Source organism: Ovis aries, chromosome 12 (assembly GCF_016772045.2).
Source record: "Ovis aries strain OAR_USU_Benz2616 breed Rambouillet chromosome 12, ARS-UI_Ramb_v3.0, whole genome shotgun sequence".
NCBI lineage: Eukaryota > Metazoa > Chordata > Mammalia > Artiodactyla > Bovidae > Ovis > Ovis aries.
Genome location: NC_056065.1, coordinates 39315411 through 39340154, shown reverse-complemented (window position 1 = coordinate 39340154; position 24744 = coordinate 39315411). Strand labels below are relative to the sequence as shown.

Here is a 24744-nt window from a genome sequence, read left to right as displayed (position 1 = left end):
TATAGAGAACAAACTGGCGGTTACCAGTGGGGAGGTGGAACAGGGGATGGCAAACAGGGGTAAGGAAAGAAAAGCAGGTATTATTATGGAACTATATGAAATCATGTGTGTGAAATTTTTGAAAAGAAAATGATATTTGAGATATGTATCATGGACCTGGAAAAGATGCCACAAAATATTGCTATTTAGGAAAACATTAACAGTATGTTTCTACATGTATAACATAAAACTACATCCAGCATGGCATTTGAGGAAAGAAATACTCATGATATCTAGGACTCTAATCAATACTTTAATAAACTAATTATTATATCAAATGAGATTATATACACTAACAAGTAAATGTTAAATCAAAAGCATTACAATTAATATATTGTGTTTGGGGAGCAACAGAACTGAATTCCAGAAGATGGTAAGAACAGCCACAATTCAGAGAACAGCTCCTGATAAAAAGTAAACAGTTGCTAAATGCTTAGTCTGTGTCAGATACCATTTTAGATGATTTATGTCCATGCTCTGATTTAATTCTTACAACCAAAATGCATAAGAGATTATCTCTATTTTACAGAATCATTCAATTGGTTACTTCACATTTTTCCTTTCTGCCTTTTTAAAACAGAACTTGCTCCCCTCTCCAAAGATGTAGCCAAGCATACAGTCATAATCAAAGACTGTTTTTCCCAGTCTTGGCAATGTTACTTAATTATAGTGATGGGATGTGGGTAGAAGTCTCCAGTGCAACTTTCAGGTTAAGCCTTCAAAAGGAAGCTGCTACCTCTACTTCTGCTTTCTCTCACCTGACAGGTCACAATGAGGATGTGATAGGAAGAAATCATCACAGCAATGCAGGCAGGGACAACATCTCGGGAGTGGTAGAGAAACATGACAGAAGGTAAATGTGTCCTTTAATTGTTTTCTATTATACCCCTGCCCCACATATCAACTTGAGGTTTTTGTGTCAGAGAAAATTAACTATCTTTTTCAAACCACAGTTCATTCATCTCTGTTAAAAAGGCAGAATCAAGAGCCCTAACTAAAGAGTTATTTAGCCAGTAAGTAACAAAGTTAAAAGTTAAAAGACACATCTATCTGGCTCCAAAGCCTAAACACTGTACTACTATCCCAGGGAGAGGAAACTAAAGAAAATCAGACTCAGATTTTGCTTTTTATTTACAAATCTAAAAGAGCACTAAGAAGAAAAGGCAAATTCTTCTCTACCTCTTTTGCATACAAAGTTCTCAATTTCTAAGGAGATATGAGCTATATTATTGATACTATTAAAATAAATTTTTAGACAAATGTATTACCAGGTGTACAGTCAATCCACCAAGAAGATTTAACATTTCTAAAACTTATATTAAAGTAGTAAACACTCATAATATATATAAAATTAATAGTACATATGTAATTGTGCCTCATAAAGGTTGATTTTAAAATGCTTTTTCATCTAAGCCTCATCTTTAGTAAAACCTACGTATAAAAGCTGACACATCTAATTTCAACATACTTCTCTTAATAGGTCAGAAATTTTAAAAGATCAGTAAAGTAGCAGACCTAAATGTAAGAGTACACTGATAAAATACCACGTGTCAAAATTTAGATGATATGAACATATTACACAAGGTAATCTGCAAATGCAATGCAATCCCTATCAAAATACCAATGACATTTTTACAAAACTAGAATGCATAACTCTAAAATTTATGTGGAAACACAAAATACCCCAAATAGCCAAAATAATCTTGAGAAAGAACAAAGCTGACCTTAGACTTATCTGCAAAGGTACAAAGAAAAGATTTTTTAACTGTGAGAGAATACCATAAACAACTTCATTACAAAAACCTTCAAAATGGATTAAAGATAAAGTTCTAGAAAAATGTAATTAACCAAACTAATTTACTAAAACTAAGTTGAGAAGAAACAGAAAACCTCTACAGTCTCATGTATGGGCTTCCCAGGTGGCGCTAGTGGTAAAGAACCCACCTACCAATGAAGGAGACTTAAGAGACAAGGGTTTGATCCCTGGGTCAGGAAGACCCCCTGGAGGAGGGCATGACAAACCACTCCAGTATTCTTGTCTAGAGAATCCCATGTACAGAGAAGCCTGGTGGGCTATACAGTCCATGGGGTTGCAAAAAGTCGGAGATGACTAAAGCAACTTAGCACGCAGTCTCATAATTACTTCTTTTAAATATGTTTTTTTCTTTTTTTCTAATATAATTAAACCTTGTCATCTATCACACAAGTATAAAACACGGCATGCACAAGCTTATTTATAATAACTGTCTGTTATGGCAAAAGATTACTATAAACAGCCCAAATACTATCAACATAAGACTAGTTAAATCTTGGTACAATCATATAATGGAATTTCACGAAGTTATCAAAAAAAAAAAGAAAAAGTTTTATGTATGAATGAAATAGAAACATGACCAGAAAATTTTAAGTTAAAACTTAATTCAAGGTGATAAATATTATGTATAATATGCTGCTGTGAAAACAGAGAGATAAATAAAATCTGTTTCTGCATAAAGAAAATTAAAAGGTATCTAAAAATTTAACACTGAATAGGAAGACAGATGACAGATTGGAAGTATATTTCTCATTGTAGCTCCTCTACCTCTTTTAAACACCTTTTTGAGTTTGAGCCACATGAATGTGCTATTTTTGAAATCACATATTTAATTTAAAATTAACATCTTCCCTGAGGCATGGAAGGCTTTACAGTTGAGATTCAAACTTAGAATATCTTGAGAAAAAAGAAGCTTGAGATATCATGCTCCCTAACTGCAGATTATACAACAACCCTACAGTAATCACAACAGCATGGTAGATACAGAAACAGACACACAGATCAGCGGCTCAGGACAGAGAGCCCAGAAATGACCCCATGAACTTAGGGTCGATCCACCCATGACAAAGAAGACAAGAAGAAAACAAAACAAACTCGTGGCTAACAGGAGGCAGAGGGAAGGGGAAGGACAAGATAGGGGTACAGAATTAAGAGACACAAAATACTATACACAGACTAAATAAGCAACAACGATATATTGTACAGCATGGGAAAATATACTCATTATTTTGTAATTACTTTAAATAGAATATAATCAAGAAAAATACTGAAGCACTATTTTGTACACCTGAAACTAATATAATTTTGGAAATCAGCTCTGTGCTTTAAGTCGCTTCAGTCTTGTCTGACTCTTTGTGACGCTATGGGCTGTAGCCTGTCAGGCTCCTCTGTCCATGGGATTCTCTGGCCAAGAACACTGGAGTGGGTTGCCATGCCCTTCTCCAGGGGATCTTCCCAACCCAGGGATTGCACCCGCATCTCTACATCTCCTGCACTCACAGATGGGTTTTTTTACCACTAGCATCACCTACACTTCAGTTTAAAAAAAAAAAAAACACAAAACACATATCTTATAAGTATTAGGTTAGATGCACTGCCTTCAAAATAAGGAATAAGATGAAACTGCTTACTATCACTACATACAATTTTCTCAATGATCTAGCCAGCATGTGATGACAAAAAGAAAGTAAAATATAATAAAAAGGATTATAAAATTTTAAAAAGGAGAAAAATATGTAGGGAAGCTATAATTTTCTATACAGAAATCCTCAAAGATTCTACATATAAACTATTAAAATAAGAGACTATAAAAAAGCTGGATCTAAGACTCATATATTAAAAATAACTGGATATCTAAACACAAAAAAACATCATTTTATTAATTTTTACTGTAGTTCAATGTTGTGTTAGTTTCCTGCTGATACCAACAAATGAATTTAAGAAAAGATACACAATACTCATGAAAAGTTAAAAAAAAATAATTAAAAGATATTAAAAACAATTCAAAGATATGCCCTATATAGGATAAGTAAACTCAATATCTAAAAGTCAGCAAAAGATGCAATGCAATCACAAACAAAATCCAATGGGACACCTGGGGAACTCAATATAATAAGTCTAAGATTTAACAGAAAAAAGAAAAAAAAGAAAGAAAGCAGTGGCAGAACAGCCCAGTCAGTCCTGAAGAATATGGTACAAAAACCTGCCCTACCAGGTATTAAGATTTATAAAGCTAAAGAGTGTGGTGTTTCTGCAGGTAATGATAAACTGACCAAAGGAACAGGACAAAGAGTATAGAAACAAATTCCCATATAGAAGAGAATTTTATGATAAATGTATTATTGTAAATCAGAGGGAAAAGTGTGAATAAACAATTATCTAAAAGAGGAAAACAGGCTTCCCAGGAGGCTCAGTGGTTAAGAATCCACCTGCCAAGGAGGAGATGCAGGTTCAATCTCTGGGTTGGGAAGATCCCCTGGAGAAGGAACCGGCAACCCACTCCAGTATTCTTGGCTGGGAAATCCCACGGACAGAGGAGCCTGGCAGGCTACAGTCCATGGGGTTGCAAACAGCTGGACACGACTTAGTGACTACACTATATCATTAATCAGTCAGTAAAATGGTGGTGATTTACCTCAATTCTTTTTTAAAACAGCTGCTTTTGATCAACGAAATCAAGTAATCTAATAAAACTGTTGGCATATTAAACATTATTTTCCCCATATATCCCCCATAAGTTTCTTTGTTTATATTATTAGTTAATGGAAGAATTAGATTGAAGCAATGAAGCCAAAATCCAGGGAGATTTACCGGATGCCTCTGTCTTCTTCACATCCGATTTGTAAGCAAAAGCTGTCAATTTTAACTGTTATAACCATTTTTCAGATTTCCTCTCTCTTCTTTACCCAAATTGCCATGCCTTAATTAAAGCCCTTATTTTCCACATGAGCTATGACAGTAGATTCCTAACTGGTTTCACTGCTTCTAACTGCATTATGCTGTAGGCCATCTTTTGAGGATAACCCTTTCCAAAATGCCAGTGAGGTCATATAATTTCCTTACTTAAAACAAACTTACTGAAAACTACCTTACTTAAAACTACCCTCCATGGTCTTTAAGATAAACCTCAGAAACTTTTAAGCTGTATTATACATAGCATGAATGGCCTAACTGCTGCGAAACTGAGTCTCCTGGCTCATGTTTCATGATTACTCTAGTTTTACCTCTATTCTTGTAATCACTAAAACAGCTTCTTCAGTTTGCTCCTACTTACAGCTGCCCAGAAGACATTCGCTCCTATTAGTGCTGGCCCCTTCTTCTTACAATTCCTGAATACCTCTGTCTCCCTTATCTGTGACTTACTTATGAATTCAAGGAATTAATTCTTCAAGATTCAGCTCATAAATCACCTCTTCTAGCAAGCTCATTCTCTTCTGCAGTTATATATCATCTCTCTTTCTATAGTATCTTTTCAGGCATACTTTTCATACTATTTGATAACTGTTGAACTAGATCTGTCAATTTTGAGTGACATCCTTAAAAGGAAAGACATTTTAGGTCCTTAGACCCCAGGACCTAAGGAAACTATAGTACCAGCACCAATCATAAATGTTTATTAAGTGACATATAAATAAACCATAAATGCTTATTAAGAGACTATATGAACAAATCAATCTAACCCTAACATAAATGGTTTATATATATATAAAGCATACTTTATTAAATTTTATATTACTTACCAAATTTTAGTGCTGCAAGGATTCAACATATAAAGATCCATATTTTCTATAAGAATAGCAGATGTGCTCTATTTTCAAAAAGGGGGAAGGGAATAAATTACTTAAAGAAAAATACTTATTTCAACTCTCAAGTTTTCTAGGTTTTCTTTATTTTTAGATCTTAAAATATACCTAAGAGACTGAAATACCTGGGAAGAAAACATAACAGCGGCTAAAATTTACAAGTTTTGTCTATACTATGCTAAGCAAGGCTTGTAATAAAACAACTAAAATTAAACATCTGTTGCTATAGAAGCAAAATGATTTTTCCTATTAGCTATTTCCTTTTAAAACACAGGTTTTAAAAGTTCAAAAACCAAGTATATGCCCTTCAGCAGGTGAATGGATGAACTATGGTACATCCAGACAATAGAGTATTATTCAATACTAAAAAGAAAGGAGCTATCAAGTCATGGAAAGACACGGATGAAACTTAAATGCATATTACTAAGTGAAAGAAGTCAGTCTGAAAAAGCTACATATGGTATGATTTCAACAATATGATATTCTGGAAAAGATAAAACTAGGGAGACAGTGAAAAGATCAGTGGCTGTCAAAAGTTGGAGGAAAGAAGTGAATAGGTAGAGCACAGAGGAGTTTTGGGACAGTAAAAATACTCTATATGATACTATAATGACAGATACATGTCATTATACATTTATCCAAACCCACAGAATGTGTAAGAGTGAGCTCTAACATAAACTATGGATTTCAGGGGATAAAAATCTGTCAATATAAATTCATCAACTATAACAAATGTACCACTCTGGTGGGAGATATTGGTAATGGAGTAGACTAACACATGTGGGGACAGTGGGTATATGGCAGATCTCTGGACCTTCCTCTCAATTTGGCTGGGAACTTATAATTACTCTTAAAAAAAAAAAAATGGTGCAATGCATCAACCAATACACTAAGAATTCATGTAAGAAAGTATGTCTTTTAAAGCATAATCTTGCACTTATTAGTGGATTAGGAAAATAGCTCATGTTAAAATACAGTTTCCAGGAAACCACTGCTTATATTTAATAAAATCTCTAGCTTCCTATATGTATAGAAGAATTTTACACTTAAGTACCTTGGCTTCTGGGTTAGCTGCCAAAATTTTGGCACCACATTCTACTGAAGCGTAATTATTTCGATTTTTCTGGACCTTTTTTGTGGCATGTAGACCTCCATTAGAAGATGGATGCATTGACTGACCTGCAGACAAACCTTATTATGAACACATATCTATGATGATTATGATTGAAAATACCCACAGCAAACAATCTCAAGAACAACAGGCTGCCATCTAGAGTCCAAGTTTTAATAAAAACCCATATGAAATAGCTTTATATCCTTAGTAAACAAATTAACTACAAAAATCCACATTACTTGCCTTATGCTTAGTGTAATTCACAAAACGAAGTTTACTATGAGAATCAAAACTTTTGCATATACATTTTATTGTATTAAGGATAGAAGTTTATCCATCACTAACCCCAACAATAATTTTTAACTCTGAGACTTTTACAATGACAAAGAGAAAGTGTAATACTTTAGTCCAATTCTGTTTACAGTTTATGACTGAGAACTTTCCATGCTTCAACTTTCCTCCTATAAACTGAGATGGAAAATCACTGCTTTTGCCCACTTTATCTTACTTTAGCCTTGTTTAATAATTTACAATAATGGATTTTAATTAAGATTAATAAGACAGACACAGATAAATTCCATGTGGGTAACCAAAAGCATATTTGTTAAGTTTCACCTTTAAAAAGTTTTCAGAAGTTTTACTTTATTTTAACAAGAAGAGAAACTGTATATTTAAACCAATCCCTTAAAAAAAATTCCATTATAGTGCTTCCTTACTTTTTTCTTTTTCTACTTCCATAACTTTCTTCTTCCATTCATCAAATGTTGGTATATCCTCTGGGTCTTTGGAATTTGTAACAGGTGTAGGGTCAATTTCTCCTGGCTTTGTATAATCAGAACTCTGAAAGAAATGTCAAAAATAAATAGATTTCAGGTTTCAAAGAATACAGAGGAAATAGAATAAATTATAGTAGTAAATACAAATGTTTCTGTCAAATTAAACTAGAAGTCCAATTTTATAATGAATGATAGTATTCTGGAAAAAAACAAAAACATACAAAGGAAAGTTTTGGTTTAACTTAAAAGCTGAGTTTCTCTTTGAAGAATTAAAACCTTCTCTACCTGAGTATCACAGGATGAATCCCTTCATATGTTAGCAATATTAGCATGGGTTCTAAAAAACTCTATATAATTTCATAAGCCAACAATTACCGAAACAAAAACTGTACAGAGACTATAACTGTCGTGAACCCACCTTAAAATCTACATTAAAATAATATATATATTAAAGCAAGCTAACTTTAGATGTAGTACTGAGCAACTAAGCATGCATACTGTTTCTCCTAAATCTTTAATAACAAGTACCATTTATATAACTAATAAAGACCTACAGTATCACACATGGAACACTGCAATAACCTATATGGAAAAAAATCTGACGAAAAAGTTGATATACATATATATACAACTGATTCACTTTTCCATACAACAGAAAGTAACACAACGTGCTCAACCACTTCAGTAGTGTCCAACTCTTATACAGCACTATCAATCAGCTATTGTTGCTGTTGTTATTTAGTCACTAAGTGGTATCCAACCCTTTGCAATCCCATGGACTGTACCTGCCAGGCCCCTCTGTCTATGGGATTTCTCAGGCAAGAAAACTGGACTGGGTTGCCTTCTCCAAGGTATCTTCCGGACCCAGGGACTGAACATGCAACTCCTGCTTAGGCAGGTGGGTTCTTTACCGCTGAGCCACCAAAGATTTTAATAAAAAATTTAAAAATAAAAGTATCATTTATATAAAATTTTAAGGCAGCTGTAAAAACTTAAATGTGAAAAGCAAAGCTTTAAAGAAAGTATTGAAAAGATATCTTCATGATTCAGGCTATACCAGGATTCAGCAAGATGAAGGAAATCATTTTTTAAAAGGCTGATACATCTGGCTAGATTAAAATTTGAAAATTAAATATATCAAAAGACCATAAACCACACAGTTCAATAAGCCACAGACAGAAATATATGAAACACATTCAGACAACAAAGGATTGTTACTAACCATAAATACTGCCTACAAATCAATAATGGGGAAAAGTGGAAGAGGTACAGCCAACTGAGTAAAGAGAAAATACAAAAGGCTCACTCTCAGTAAAATCAGGGAATGCAAATGAAAACTAAAGATAATAAATTATACCAATCTGACGGAGGTTAAAATGTGATAGCCTGTTGAGCCATGGACATCTATGAGACTGCCAAAATGAGTGTGACATTTAGCAATATTAAAGATATGCATACTCTATGACCCAATAATTTAATTCCTAAGTATAATTATCAATGAAAAACATACATATGTGCCTAAGAAAATATGCATAAGGACATTTATTACAGCACTATTCATAATGTCAAAAAAATTGGAAATAATCTAAATATCTACGAATTGAAGAACAGGTAAATTGTGGTAGAATCAAATATAACAGTGAAAACAAAGAATAAATAAAACTCAAAAACAATGTTGAGTAAAATGATATTTAAAATGACATCATTTTATGTTTCAAAATTTGCCAAGTAATAGTATATATTGTTTATAGCAATGAATATTTGAATAAGCTTAAAAATATGCTCTAAAATGTAAAAAAAAAAAAAAACAAAAAAAACAAATTCAAGATAGTGGTTAAATCTGAAGCGGAGAGAAGAAATGTAACTGGAGAGGGCATACAATTCAATCTGTCATTTTAGCCTTAATTGGAAGAATGTATGCAAGGATGTTCATTTCATTTTAACATTATTTCTGTCTCCCTAAAACAATACATAATGCATTTGTTAATAGTGCCTTGAAAGTGAAAGTGAAGTAGCTCAGTCATGTCCAACCCTGTGCAACCCCATGGACTGTACAGCTTTCCAGGCTCCCCCATCCATGGAGTTTTCCAGGCAAGGGTATTAGAGTGGTTTGCCATTTCCTTCTCCCAAGAGATCTTCCCCACCCAGGGATCGAACCTGGGTCTCCCACCTCACAGGCAGACAGACGCTTTACCGTCTGAGCCACCAGGAAAGCTAATAGTGCCTTGAGAAGTATACAAAAAAAAAGACCATAAATCTTGGAGAAGGAAATGGCAACCCACTCCAGTCTTCTTGCCTGAAGAATTCCATGGACAGAGGGGCCTGGTGGGCTCCAGTCCATGGGGGTCGCAGAGTCGGACATGACTGACAGACTATCACTCATTCACTCACTCACTTCAGTAAATGGCACAAATCTCATATTAGGGTACATTTTTGAGTACTGATGCTAATTTGTATATTAGTATAACACACCAACACAAATTTCCATAATCTCGCTTTAGGAAGACAAACTAGCAAACTGGTTCCTCCACAACCTTCATGTTGGGAGTGTTTTGTAGAACACACAAGCTTATAAAAGTATGTAGCTATTTTTAAAAAAGTATACAGAAAATAAAACTAAAAAACCAACATTATACTAATTTAAAAATTAAACAAAAATTTAGTTTAAGTGAGAAAATAAACAAATATTTATAAAAATTAATCTAGTTGAGATGCTTGAGAGTAAAGCCCAAATACTAAAAGAAATACAATAAAAAGTAAGAATACACACACACACTCTTTGAGAGCCAGGCAGAGCAATCACTCTCACCTCTTAGCAACAAATATAAAAACTAAATAACACAATAAAATTATTTTGCAAAGCATTATAACAAGCAAAGGAATGGAATTTTGAATTAATTACTTCCTAAATTATTTAATACTCCAGAAAAACTATCAGAGAATGAATTTTATCACAAAGTGTCCAGTAGTTCTATACACTATCCAGTTCAGAATAGTTCTGCCCAATTAAGTCTGTGTGAGTGGAAGAGCTTATCCCTATTACCTCAAGGATCTGCAAGACACTGCTGTGAATGGTCAAGGCGAACAAGCAAATCTTGGACAAAACTAGCTGCCATGCTTGAATTCTACATTTGGCACTTAAATAGCTTAAAGAAGACATTTTTGTAATGTTTGTCTAATTTTATTTATGCCTGTGATATTTGACAACTGAACTGTAACACATACTTGACTTGGTTTCACTGGAAAATTGTTCCTACAAGATCTCAGACTATGAAATGTTGATTTCCTACATTTATAAGCAGCATTGTAGAAACAGTTAGCCCAATGATAGTCAGGTCTCCAGAATGAAGTTTAGTTAGTGATGAATGCAGATTCACAGAAAATATGTAAAGGAAAAAGTGGAGAACAGAACAGTTGAATGAGAAACAAACAAATACAGACGTGGCACTCAGTATTTTGAACTCCAATTCCACGTTTTGTTTTTGTTAAGTTCATTGAGTGGCCTTTCTCTCTTTATTTAGTTATTTCTTAGATGAAGGGAATATACTTCTCTGCCAACATTCTTTCAGGAAATTCTATACTGGCCTGTGTATTGGCCTCTACATGAAGTCAAAGTAAAACTCAAAAGGAGAAAAGAAAATAAAGCTCTTATACAGGGATGAGCCTTGCCTTTAAGAATCATATTTGTTAATATAAGCTGGTCTAGTTGTATTTTGCATACAAATAACAAAGAGTAGAATGTCCCTTTAAAATAATTCTAGTTGAAGAGCCTAAATTTAATCCTGTATTACTGAATTATAGTCTGAAGATACTTATAACAATCATAACTTCTATAAGGCTCTCTTTAAAAATTGCTTAAAAAAGGACTTTATGCATCTGGTACCAAACAGTCTATGGTGGCAGAAAACCATTTATATGTAAACATAACCAAAGAGAGGTCACACTTGGGACAACTTTATGTATGAACATTACATTGGCAATAGTTTCACGAAGTAACCACTTGCTCTCTGGGAGCACACTTCACCTCAGTTCCACACTGATCACTAACTATTGACCCCCTAACTTTACGGCAAATATGATTAACAAATTACAAGACTGGTTAAAAACAAAAATGAATTGTATAATGAATTGTAGGAGACAGTGCATGTTATTTACCTACCTCATTTTTTAAATTATCTGAAGAAGCATTCAATGCAGATTTTGGATCACTACCACCCTGATCACTTGATGAAACTTTTGATTCAAATTCTGACTTTGTTATCTTTCCTTTGCCGTGTGAAGATGACACATTTTCTATATGTTGGCCGACAAGGCTATTTGAAATCAAAAGGCATATTAAATCAATAAATTTCAGCTGAATAACAAGTACACACAAATCCAAACTATAAAAAGTATACATGAATAAAAAGTAAACCAAGAAAGGAGCACAAAGAAGTAAGTTTTCTCTCAATCATAAACTTGAATTAAGTATACACCAAAGTCTACTCAAAGGTGACACTGCCATTTATCATAGAATCATATAAAGACAAACAACAGCTCATGCTCACCTTTCAGGGGAACTGACAAAGGAAGGTTGGTCAACTGGAGCATTTGCATCAAGGGCCTCACCAACATCACAATCAGTTTCAGACTGCTCAGTTTCCCCTGGGTTGGCTACAGGGATAGTACCAGAGTCTTCTATTTCACTAAAACAGAAACAAAAAAGACGATCTGACAATTTAATGGACATAATGCAGCATAAGTTAAAAGTGATATTAGTGATTTCCAAAAAAATCCAAGCCAGGAAAAAATGCTTTATAGTTCTACGGAGGGTTTTCAAGAATTCACATACTGTAAGTTGTGGAAAGATTTAAAACATGTGAACTGTAGACCCCTGGTGTGCTGGTGCCCTTGCCTGGCCTCTAAATAGCTAAGTACCAAAATTTAAAACAAAATATTATAGGTTAATATTTAATATTGTCAAAAATAAGATCTTTATTTATTCTAAATGCATCTTCTCTCATGTTTCACTTCTATTAGTACATCCGACAGAATGTGGTCCACTGGAGAAGGGAATGGCAAACCACTTCAGTATTCTTGCCTTGAGAACCCCATGAACAGTAGGAAAAGGCAAAATGATAGGATACTGAAAGAGGAACTTCCCAGGTTGGTAGGTGCCCAATATGCTACTGGAAATCAGTGGAGAAATAACTCCAGAAAGAATGAAGGGATGGAGCCAAAGCAAAAACAACACCCAGTTGTGGATATAACTGCAGATAGAAGCAAGGTCTGATGCTGTAAAGAGCAATATTGCATAGGAACCTGGAATGTTAGGTCCATGAATCAAGGCAAACTGGAAGGGTCAAACAGGAGATGGCAAGAGTGAACGTCAACATTCTAGGAATCAGAGAACTAAAATGGACTGGAATGGGTGAATTTAACTCAGATGACCATTATATCTACTACTGTGGGCAGGAATCCCTTAGAAGAAATGGAGTAGCCATCATGGTCAACAAGAGAGTCTGAAATGCAGTACTTGGATGCAATCTCAAAAAGGACAGAATTATCTCAGTTCGTTTCCAAGGCTGCCGGGAGCCACCACGGGAGATCCCACCCATGACAAGGTCATGTGAAAGAGAACTGTTAAGCAAGGCTTCAGAACTCAACGGGCTCCCTAGGCTTTCTCGAACATCTACCCCAAAACCAGAATCTGTCTGTTTTACTATTTCATGACTTTCACCAACTCCTCCGACATTAACAGGGGGCTATTCCTGACCACCTTTCTCTGGAGAAAATCAGCTTAGGACTATAGCTAATAAGTCTCCTGGACATGAGAACAATATTTCCAATCAAAACCCCTCTGTTAGCATTTTAGCTTGCTTGGCAGATATACCCAGACTCTTGCAGCTACACATGTGATTATTTACAGCCTCCCAACTGTGAGAGGCACGGAAAGCCTAAAACATAGAGCCTTTCAAAGAGTTAAAAGTTATTAGAGTAGTGTAGGCATAGGATTTCATTATTAGGCCAATGCTTGTTGCTAAGTTACCATATCTCTTATCCACTGTGCACCTGGGAGTGCATTAGTTAACACAGTTGGAAAGTAAAAACAACAAGTGTAGCCTTGAAATTAACCACATCAGACTTTTGAGCTAATTGATTCTTTCTTGTAACTCATTACGCCTTTGCTTCCTGAGAATGTAACTCTGTTTAATACTTTTTGAGGCTGACATAGATTAGAAATATAAGAAAAAACATTTCAAGGGAAAATAAGTTTTCTGGTTGAGAAGCCTTTATCAAAAGAGGGTCATAAAATGTTCACAGACCACCAAGGCCAGAAGATAATGTACACAATATTGTTTATGGGAAAGGTTTGCAGAAAAATCCTGGTTTCGATAAAGCCAAAACAGATATAATGTTTGGGCTGACTCTGTATGACTTTGCATCTTTCATTTCCCTCTATGTACAAGTAAAGGTATAAAAGACCCTTTTAAAAATAGAAACAATGGGCCTCGCTTGAAGAAGCTTGGTCACCCCATGTTTTTCTTTTTTTTCCTTTTTTCTCTTTCTTTTTCAGGCTGATCCCTTGGAGCACAGAGGCTCCCTGCGTTCACTTATCTGCCCAGGTTTCTTAGACCTGAACGGGAAGACGCTCTGCGTCTTCACTCCCTCGAAAGACCGGGAAGGCACCTGTGGCCTCCATGAACAGGGCAAACTTCTTGTCTCGAAGTTTTATTGGCTTTCTATGTAAACCAAGGAATATCAGCCTCTTTCTCTCCTCTATTTTCTTATCTACAATATTCTTTCCTTATCTCTCTCTAAATCATCCGCCGATGCTGTTTTTCCTTCAGGTTCCCCTGGATCCTGCGGGGGCTGGACCCCAGCACAGGCACACCATTCAATATCACACCAAGTCTATGCCCCAACCAGCATCGCTGAAGAAGTTGAACGGTTTTATGAAGACCTACACAACCTTTTAGAACTAACACCCAAAAAAGATGTCCTTTTCATTATCGGGGACTGGAATGCAAATGTAGGAAGTCAAGAAACACCTGGAGTAACAGGCAAATTTGGCCTTGGAATACAGAATGAAGCGGGGCAAAGGCTAAGAGAGTTTTGCCAAGAGAACGCACTGGTCATAGTAAACACCCTCTTCCAACAACATAAGAGAAGACTCTACACATGGACATCACCAGATGGTCAACACTGAAATCAGACTGATTATATTCTTTGCAGCCAAGGATGGAGAAGCTCTATACAGTCAGCAAAAACAAGACCGGGAGCTGACTATGGCTCAGATCATGAACTCCTTATTGCCAAATTCAGACTTAAATTGAAGAAAGTAGGGAAAATCACTAGACCATTGAGGTATGACCTAAATCAAATCCCTTATGATTATACAGTGGAAGTGAGAAATAGATTTAAGGGACTAGATCTGATAGATGGAGTGCCTGATGAAATATGGACGGAAGTTCGTGATATTGTACAGGAGACAGGGATCAAGACCATCCCCATGGAAAAGAAACGCAAAAAAGCAAAACGGCTGTCTAGGAAGGCCTTACAAATAGCTGTGAAAAGAAGAGAAGCGAAAAGAAAAGAAGAAAAGGAAAGATATAAGCATCGGAATGCAGAGTTCCAAAGAATAGCAAAAGGAGATAAGAAAGCCTTCTTCAGCGATCAATGCAAAGAAATAGAGGAAAACAACAGAATGGGAAAGACTAGAGATCTCTTCAAGAAACTGAGACATACCAAGGGACTATTTCATGCAAAGATGGGCTCGATAAAGGACAGAAATGGTCTGGACCTAACAGAAGCAGAAGATATGAAGACGACGTGGCAAGAATACACAGAAGAACTGTATAAAAAAGATCTTCACGACCAAGATAATCACGATGGTGTGATCACTCACCTAGAGCCAGACATCCTGGAATGTGAAGTCAAGCGGGCCTTAGAAAGCATCACTACAAACAAAGCTAGTGGAGGTGATGGAATTCCAGTTGAGCTGTTTCAAATCCTGAAAGATGATGCTGTGAAAGTGCTGCACTCAATATGCCAGCAAATTTGGAAAACTCAGCAGTGGCCACAGGACTGGAAAAGGTCAGTTTTCATTCCAATCCCAAAGAAAGGCAATGCCAAAGAATGCTCAAACGACCGCACAATTGCACTCATCTCACATGCTAGTAAAGTAATGCTCAAAATTCCACAAGCCAGGCTTCAGCAATATGTGAACCGTGAACTTCCTGATGTTCAAGCTGGTTTTAGAAAAGGCAGAGGAACTAGAGATCAAATTGCCAACATCTGCTGGATCATAGAAAAAGCAAGAGAGTTCCAGAAAAACATCTGTTTTTGCTTTATTGACTATGCCAAAGCCTTTGACTGTGTGGATCACAATCAACTGTGGAAAATTCTGAAAGAGATGGGAATACCAGACCACCTGACCTGTCTCTTGAGAAACCTATATGCAGGTCAGGAAGCAACAGTTAGAACTGAACATGGAATAACAGACTGGTTCCAAATAGGAAAAGGAGTATGTCAAGGCTGTATACTGTCACCCTGCTTATTTAACTTCTATGCAGAGTACATCATGTGAAACACTGGGCTGGAAGAAACACAAGCTGGAATCAAGATTGCTGGGAGAAATATCAGTAACTTCAGATAGGCAGATGACACCACCCTTATGGCAGAAAGTGAAAAGGAACTAGAAAGCCTCTTGATGAAAGTGAAAGGGGAGAGTGAAAAAGTCATTAAAGCTCAACATTCAGAAAACTAAGATCATGGCATCTGGTCCCATTAGTTCATGGGAAATAGATGGGGAAACAGTGGTAACAGTGTCAGACTTCATTTTGGGGGGCTCCAAAATCACTGCAGATGGTGACTGCAGCCATGAAATTAAAAGATGCTTACTCCTTGGAAGAAAAATTATGACCAACCTAGATAGCATATTACAAAGCAGAGACATTACTTTGCCAACAAAGGTCCACCTAGTCAAGGCTATGGTTTTTCCAGTGGTCATATATGGATGTGAGAGTTGGACTATGAAGAAGGCTGAGCACCAAAGAATTGATACTTTCGAACTGTGGTGTTGGAGAAGACTCTTGAGAGTCCCTTGGACTGCAAGGAGATCCAACCAGTCCATTCTGAAGGAGATCAGTCCTAGGTGTTCTTTGGAAGGAATGATGCTAAAGCTGAAACTCCAGTACTTTGGCCACCTCATGTGAGGAGTTGACTCACTGGAAAAGACAGATGGTGGGAGGGACTGGGGGCAGGAGAAGGGGACAACAGAGGATGAGATGGCTGGATGGCATCACTGACTCGATGGACATGAGTTTGAGTGGACTCCAGGAGTTGGTGATGGACAGGGAGGCCTGGCGTGCTGCAATTCATGGGGTCACAAAGAGTCGGACACGACTGAGCAACTGAACAGAGCCAATATTAGAGTTATTGCCTACAGTATCAAGAAATCATCTATTATCTCAAAATGCTTCACTAAAGTTCCTAAAGCACTTTTATAATTTCATTTAAAAAATATATATCTTAGTATTTTTCCCTAACTTACTTTCATTTCACTAGACAATCATGTTCAATATAGTGAGAAAATGAGATGTACTGTTCAGATATATAGTATCTAGACTTAAATACTAAGTGTTTAATATTAAAAAAATTTAAAATCTGTCATTATTTCTAAGCATGTCTTCTGTTCCCTCGTCCCTTACCAGGGTGAACTCCTAAATGGTAACTGTACCATCTTTGTGTACAACTCCTTCAACCCAGTCCCTCATATTCTAGAAAAGAGCATGTATCTAAAAAGTGCCTGAGGCAGAAAAATAGTAGTAATGATAAAAATTATACTAACTCATGCATATACTCTTACTGTATGCCAGATACTGTCCTATACATTTTATATAAGCTGACTCATTTGACAAAGGACATGTTTAAGATACTATTAAAAGAAAGGGGTTTTGTTCTTTGTACTGTTGCTGAAGCTAGGCGTACAAAAGAGACTTTCTAAATTAAGGAAACTTTAAACATCACTAATCATCAGGGAAAAGGAAAATCAAGACCACAAAGAGATATCTGTCAAATGGCTATTATCGAAAAGTTTACAGGGATTTCTCTGGTGGTACAGTGGTTAAGAATCCACTTCCCAATGGAGGGACCTGGGTTCAATCTCTTGCCTGGGAACTAAGATTCCCTATGCTGTGGGGCACCTAAGCCTGTGCACTGCAACTAGAGAATAATCCCCACTCGTCACAACTGAAAGAAAGCCCATGCACAGCAATGAAGATCCAGTGCAGCCAAAACTAAATAAATTCAAAAAAAAAAAAAAGGACTAAGTAACAAATGTTGGCCAAGGATGTGGAGAAAAGAGAACCCATGCACACTGTTGGTGGAGATGTGAATAGGTGCATCCACTGTAGAAAACAGTATGGAAGTTTCTCAAAAAAATTAAAACTATGACCCAGCAATTTCCCTTGGAGTATGTACTCAAAAAAAAACAGAACTCTAATTTGAAAAGATACATGTACTCAATGTTCACAACAGCATTATTTACAATTCCCAACTCATGGAAACAACCTAAGTGTTCACCAACAGATGAATGGATAAAGAAGCTGTCATATATATACCCACACGTGCAATGGAATACTACCCAGCAAAAAAAAAAGAATGAAATCTTGCCATTTGCAGCAACAAGGATGGACTTGGAGGGCATTATGCTAAAAGTGAAATAAGTCAGAGAAAGATAAATACTGTATGAGATAGCTTATATGTGAAATCTAAAAACTACAACAAATTAGTGAACGTAACAAAAAAAAAAGCAGACGCACAGATATAGAGACCAAACTAGTGGCTACCAATGGGGACGGTTCAGTTCAGTTCAGTCACTCAGTCGTGTCCAACTCTTTGTGACCCCACATACTGCAGCACACCAGGCTTCCCTATCCCACATCACCAACTCCTGAAGCCTACTCAAACCACGTCCATTGATTCGGTGATGCCATCCAACCATCTTATCCTCTGTCGTCTCTTGCTCCTCCTGCCTTCAATCTTTCCCAGCATCAGCGTCTTTCCAAGAGTTGGTTCTTTGCATCAGGTGGCCAAAGAATTGGAGTTTCAGCCTCAGCATCAGTCCTTGCAATGAAGATTCAGGACCGATTTCCTTTAGGATTGACTGGTTGGACCTCCTTGCAGTCCAAGGGACTCTCAACAGTCTTCTCCAACCACTCAGTTCAAAAGCATCAATTCTTCAATGCTCACTTTTCTTTATAGTCCAACTCTCACATCCATACATGACTACTGGAAAAACCACAGCTTTGACTAGATAGACCTTTGTTGGCAAAGTAATGTCTCTGCTTTTCAATATGCTGTCTAGGTTGGTCATAGCATTTCTTTCAAGGGGCAAGCATCTTTTATTTTCATGGTTGCAGTCACCATCACCAGTGATTTTGGAGCCCCCAAAACTAAAATCTGTCACTGTTTCCACTGTTTCTCCATCTATTTGCCATGAAGTGATGGGACCACCTGCCATTACCTTAGTTTTCTGAATGTTGAACTTTAAGCCAACTTGTTCACTCTCCTCTTTCACTTTCATCAAGAGGCTCTTTAGTTCTTTCTCACTTTCTGCCATAGGGTGTATCATCTGCGTATCTGAGGTTCGTGATATTTCTCCCAGCAATCTTGATTCCAGCTTGTGCTTCTTCCAGCCCAGCATTTCGCATGATGTACTCTGCATATAAGTTAAATAATCAGGGTGACAATATACAGCTTTGACGTACTCCTTTTCCTATTTGGAACCAGTCTGTTGTTCCATGTCTAGTTCTACCTGTTGCTTCCTGACTTGCATACACATTTCATAGAAGGCAGGTAAGGTGGTCTGGTATTCCCATCTCTTTCAGAACTTTCCACAGTTTGCTGTGATCCACACAAAGGCTTTGGTGTAGTCAATAAAGCAAAAATAGACGTTTCTCTGGAATTCTCTTGTGTTTTCAATGATCCAGCGGATGTTGGCAATTTAATCTCTGGTTCTTCTGCCTTTTCTAAATCCAGCTTGAACATCTGGAAGGTCACAGTTCATGTACAATTGAAGCCTGGCTTGGAGAATTTTGAACATTATTTTGCTAGCACGTGAGATGAGTGCAATTGTGCAATAGTTTGAACATTCTTTCACATTGCCTTTCTTTGGGATTGGAATGAAAACTGACACTTTCCAGTCTTGTGGCAACTGAGTTTTCCAAATTTGCTGGCATATTAAGTGCAGCAGTTACACAGCATTATCTTTTAGGATTTGAAATAGCTCAACTGGAATTCTATCACCTCCACTAGCTTTGTTCGTAGTGATGCCTCCTAAGGCCATTTGACTTCACACGCCAGGATGTCTGGTTCTAGGTGAGTGATCACACCATCATGATCATCTGGGTCATGAAGATCTTTTTCTGTACAGTTCTTCTATGTATTCTTGCCACCTCTTCTTCATATCTTCTGCTTCTGTTAGGTCCATACCATTTCTGTCCTTTATTGTGCTCATCTTTGCATGAAATGTTCCCTTGGTATCTCGAACTTTCTTGAAGAGATCTCTAGTTTTTCCCATTGTATTGTTTTCCTCTAATTCTTTGCACTGATTGCTAAGGAAGGCTTTTTTCTCTCTCTTTGCTATTCCTTGGAACTCTGCATTCAAATGGGTATATCTTTCCTTTTGTGTAGGAAGGAGCAATACAGGGGTGGGGAAGTGGGAGGCACAAAGTACTGGGTATAAGACAGGCTCAAGTATGTCGCATAAAACATGGAGAATAGAGTCAATACTTTGTAATAACTGAAAATGGAAAGTAGCCTTTAAAAATGGTGTAAAACATTTTTAAAAGAGAGAAAAAGAAACCAAAATATTCCAAATTTATCTAAATATGCTGAATATTTATTATCAAGCTTGAAAAAGTTAGCTATCATACAAAGACATATTATGAATGGAATGACATGGTAATACTTAATGGAAATGAACACTCTGACACTGGAATTTTTGATAATTATAGGAAAGATTATTCAGTTAAGTTTCATGTTTCTTAAACAAGAATCTCACTTTACCTATATTATGCAGATAATTCATGCCTGGGATACAATCAACTTCCCTGAGTTAGACAGAAGAATAAATACTCATTATGCCATAAGATCATTACATTTAAAAATAAAAAAATTAAAAACACAAAACAGGTGCATTATTATATAGGTCTACTATATAGACTAAAGGTCAAATTTAAGTATTAAAGAAATTTTTCTGTCATTATCTAATGATGTTCTTTTTTTCTTTGTAATGACTTACTCAAGTTTTGAGATTGGAGTGACCTCTGAGGTAGATGAACTGGAAATATTTTCATTATTTTCACTGTCCACAACTACACTGGAAGAATCTTCATGAAGATCAACTGTAGGGAGTGTTTCAGTCACAGATGGACTTAACTTTTTTGACTCCGCATCCTGTTTCTAAAAAAGTCAGTTATATTTAATGCTGGGATTAACAAATTCTCTATTTGAAGAGGATATTATAAAAAGTATGTCTCAAAAGTAACAATATAATGTTCACTAAAAATTACTTTTATAAAAGTCCCTTCTTCTAACATGACCATCCTAAGGAATACATCTCATATTACAATACAGGCTCTACAGATTTGTCATAGCATTTCATAAGCCAGGACAAAGCAGCTTGTCTTTCTTCTTTCCTATTTTGTATCAGGACCTACAAAATTTCTCTCTTACTATAATTACACCTTAATGTATCCTACAGCAACACCGAAATCCTATGTAAATACATGAAACAGTATCTATTAAATAGCATTACTATTTATTAGTATAAAACTATATACTAGTATTTAATATATAATAGTATAAATTAAAATAGTATAAAATAGTGTACCACATAGTTTTTTGTCCCTGAGTGGTTTAGAAGATAATGTGTATCAAGAAGTAACAATACAAGGCATGTATAAATAACATTACAAGGCAATACACAATTCTGGCTGCTCTTTTAAGGCCTGTATGCTGTTTCACTCTTCCAAAATATAATCTGAAATGTACTTAACACCTACTTATCTTTGAAAACCTCTTATAAGTACTTCCCTCCACCAACCAACTCCATATAGAATTAGCCATTCCCCTTCTTCTATGCCTCCACTGTTATCTGTATAGACTTTAATCACACCTTAATTGCCCTTATTTATTTATTTCTCTTCTTCAATTCCATTATAAATGTCTTGAGTACAGACTATGTTTTTTTGATCTTCATGTTCTTAGTGCCTAGCAAGTACTAGTACCTAGCACACAGTAGACAATACTTACTAAGTGAGTATCAAATGAGAGAGAGGTACTCATGCTCAGTTCAAAGAAAAGAGAAACTAAGGACTACGATGAACTAGAAGAACTAGGACTTTGAAGAAAAGGACAAGCCAGTACAGCAACAGAAAGAAAATAAGAGGCAGAGTCAGAAGAATATAAAGTAAGGACTGTGATATAAAATTAAAACATAAAAGACAATAAATATAAAACAATATAAAATATAAAAGAATATAAAATTAACAATGTGATATAAAACAAAAATTCTTTATAAAATAAGAAAATAAAATAAAATGTGATCATTTGAGGAATTTACACTGGAATGAAAAGTTGGCAAAGGAATACAAATAGTTTGCATAATTTATGACGGAGGCTTTGAGAAAAGAACCATCACATTATTATCAAATATTGCATTATCATTTGACATAAAAAATTAATGATATTTTACACTATTTTTTTTCTTTTATTAATACTAAAGTCTCCAAAATCGATGTGAATCTTATACTTAACAGCTAATCTCAACTAAGACTATCCACATTTCCAATGTGCAAAAGCCACAGGTAGCTAGTGGCTACTGTACTGAACAGCACAAGTCTCTAAAGATGCAGTAAGCGCTTCAATGTACTTGAACAAGAGAATACCATGAGAAAAATTCAGGAAAATGAAAAATGGCAAGACTGTTTGGGATACTTGTATAACTGAAGAGCTACAGAGATCACTTTTCCCTTACTCTGATGCATAAATCTTTTCCAAATGTCCTCCAAAATTCATTAAAATGAAATGTACTATCTCTCCCTAGATAACCCAATTAAATCATAAAATAACTCCGGCTATGTTTCTTTAAAAAGCATTTCCCCTTCTTTAAAGCTGAAATTTATTTTTGTTAATATTTAAGAGATTTAGTTTTTCCTTAGTCCTTCTTCCTTCCAGATCAAATATCCCCAGTTTCTTCAGTTATTCCTGATATTAAATGGTTTCCAGATACATCAGCATTCTGATCAACTTACACTCTGGTCTAGTTTTACATATTTCATAAAAGCTGGTATACAAAGTGAAAAATAACATTTAGGATATAATATGAGAGAAAAGGGGAAAAAACATAATCTATTAATGATTATTTATTAATATTCCATACTAAGTGATAAAATTTTGGTGTCAAAATACTCTGTATTCTACATACAAATACTTTAAGTCAGAAAAAATGTCCCCTGATATCTGAAAACCTGACAGAAGATAAGTAATTATACTGAGCCAAAATGGAACCTAAAAAGAAAGATTTACAACCAAACCTATACTACAAGGAAAATGGTCACATTTACTATTACATCAGTAATTTTGAATTTTCTCCAAAACAGTACCTAACAGGTGACTAGTATTAAAGCTAGTTGCACGGTATCACAAAAAGAAAGGGGAAAAAAAAATATACAATATGTTGACCAAATAAATGTATTCTATGTTGTGAAGTGGTTTGAAAAGCCGTATCATTAAAAAATCAAAGGAACAAATCTTACCTGTACATTCACATTGTAGTCATCTTTTAATTTGTTTTCTTCTGGAGGAACAGGTAAGCTTGAATCTACTTTTCCCGATAATTCAGCATTGACAGGTCCCCCTCTTTCATCCTATATTGCAACAAAGAAAAGGCCGACTGATAAAATTGCTTCACAAAACAGTCCTGAAGCAATATTAAGACTGTCTTTCCATACAACCAAAACACTTTATTGTGATTTTAATAATTTTGTTTCCATGCTTATTGTCTACCTTCATGCATTACTCTCCTTACTGCTTCACTTCAAATGTATACTACATGTGTACACTAGCAGTACAGTAATGAGCATAGCTGCCTTCCAAATATACACTACATTTGATTTCTTAATAAGCACTTTAGTCCTACCACCCAGCACTATATGTTAGACACACAGGAAGATCAGTAAATATCTGGTAAATATATATGCTTATAGCTTTTTGTGTCATCTCTTACTGTTAAGTTAGAATTTCAGATATATTTTCTTTAAATGTATATTCTGGCATATAAGTTTCATAAAAGCAAAGTTCATATCCATCATATTCTAACCCTATAAAGAACATAATAGGTAACCAAATGTTTACTGAAATAATGTCTATTTCCCCTTCCTTAACACTTTGCTTAAATTCATTTTTAACAACATTTAAGTCTTATTTCTCATCAAAGAAGAGATTAGCTTTAAGTCTTACAGATTGTGCATAGAGGCATACAATTATACTTTTTTTGGAGAGGTATCCAGCAAGAGTCTTCAAAATTTTAACTGCTCTATCCTTGAAACCGATCCTGTATAACTCAGAAATTTAAATCCATTCTAAACATCATGCCAAAAAAAGAAAGCACCCAAGCATATAATTAAAAGTTTATGCATACACACACACACACAAATGCAGACACAAACACGCATGTATAAACACAGCTGAGAGCCTCTCAATCAAAAAAGTGCTTAGATAAATTTAACATATCCATACAATGGAATAAAAATGTAGCTATTCAAAATAACACAGTAACATACAAAGGTATCCACAAGATACTGCTGGGGAAGAGGGCAAGTCAACTTGTGCAATATTTATGGCATTTTACTAAAAATTAAAACATTAATTTGTGAGCTATGATGTATCTACACCCAAAGACAATGGTCTGAGTGTTTTAATAAGAAACAGCAAATTATGGTTCCTTTGGGGATGGGAAGGGGATACAAAGATGAATATCTTACAGTGTGTATAAATTATTCCTCTAAGTTAAAATAAGAACGTTGATTTTCGGGGGAGGGTGTGAGAGGGAGCCAAATCTAGCTGAAGTCAATAATCACCTTTTACGATTTAAAATGATAACAAACTATTTAGAGACCATCAGATTTTTTTGCCTCTGTCTATTCACTC

At 35.6% G+C, this 24744-nt stretch overlaps 1 protein-coding gene across 9 annotated transcripts in view; it reads right to left on the bottom strand.

Annotated features, from left to right (window-relative positions):
- Positions 1-24744, bottom strand: part of SUCO (SUN domain containing ossification factor) — an 88199-nt gene that overhangs the window by 43190 nt on the left and 20265 nt on the right. For 5 of the 9 annotated variants that reach the window (XR_006061466.2, XM_027975617.3, XM_027975618.3 and 2 more), the window contains exons 3-9: positions 23352-23462; positions 20834-20994; positions 12093-12230; positions 11705-11858; positions 7486-7609; positions 6710-6846; positions 5593-5660 (exon numbers count right to left, since the gene is read on the bottom strand). Coding sequence is in view for 8 of the 9 variants with exons in the window: in XM_027975617.3 (XP_027831418.1) it covers positions 5593-5660; positions 6710-6846; positions 7486-7609; positions 11705-11858; positions 12093-12230; positions 20834-20994; positions 23352-23462 (893 nt within the window). In the remaining variant the exon portion in view is untranslated. Of the gene's footprint in view, positions 1-5592; positions 5661-6709; positions 6847-7485; positions 7610-11704; positions 11859-12092; positions 12231-20833; positions 20995-23351; positions 23463-24744 lie in introns of those variants that run through there. The other 4 variants (XM_027975619.3, XM_027975621.3, XM_060396098.1 and 1 more) reach the window with 2 other exon arrangements.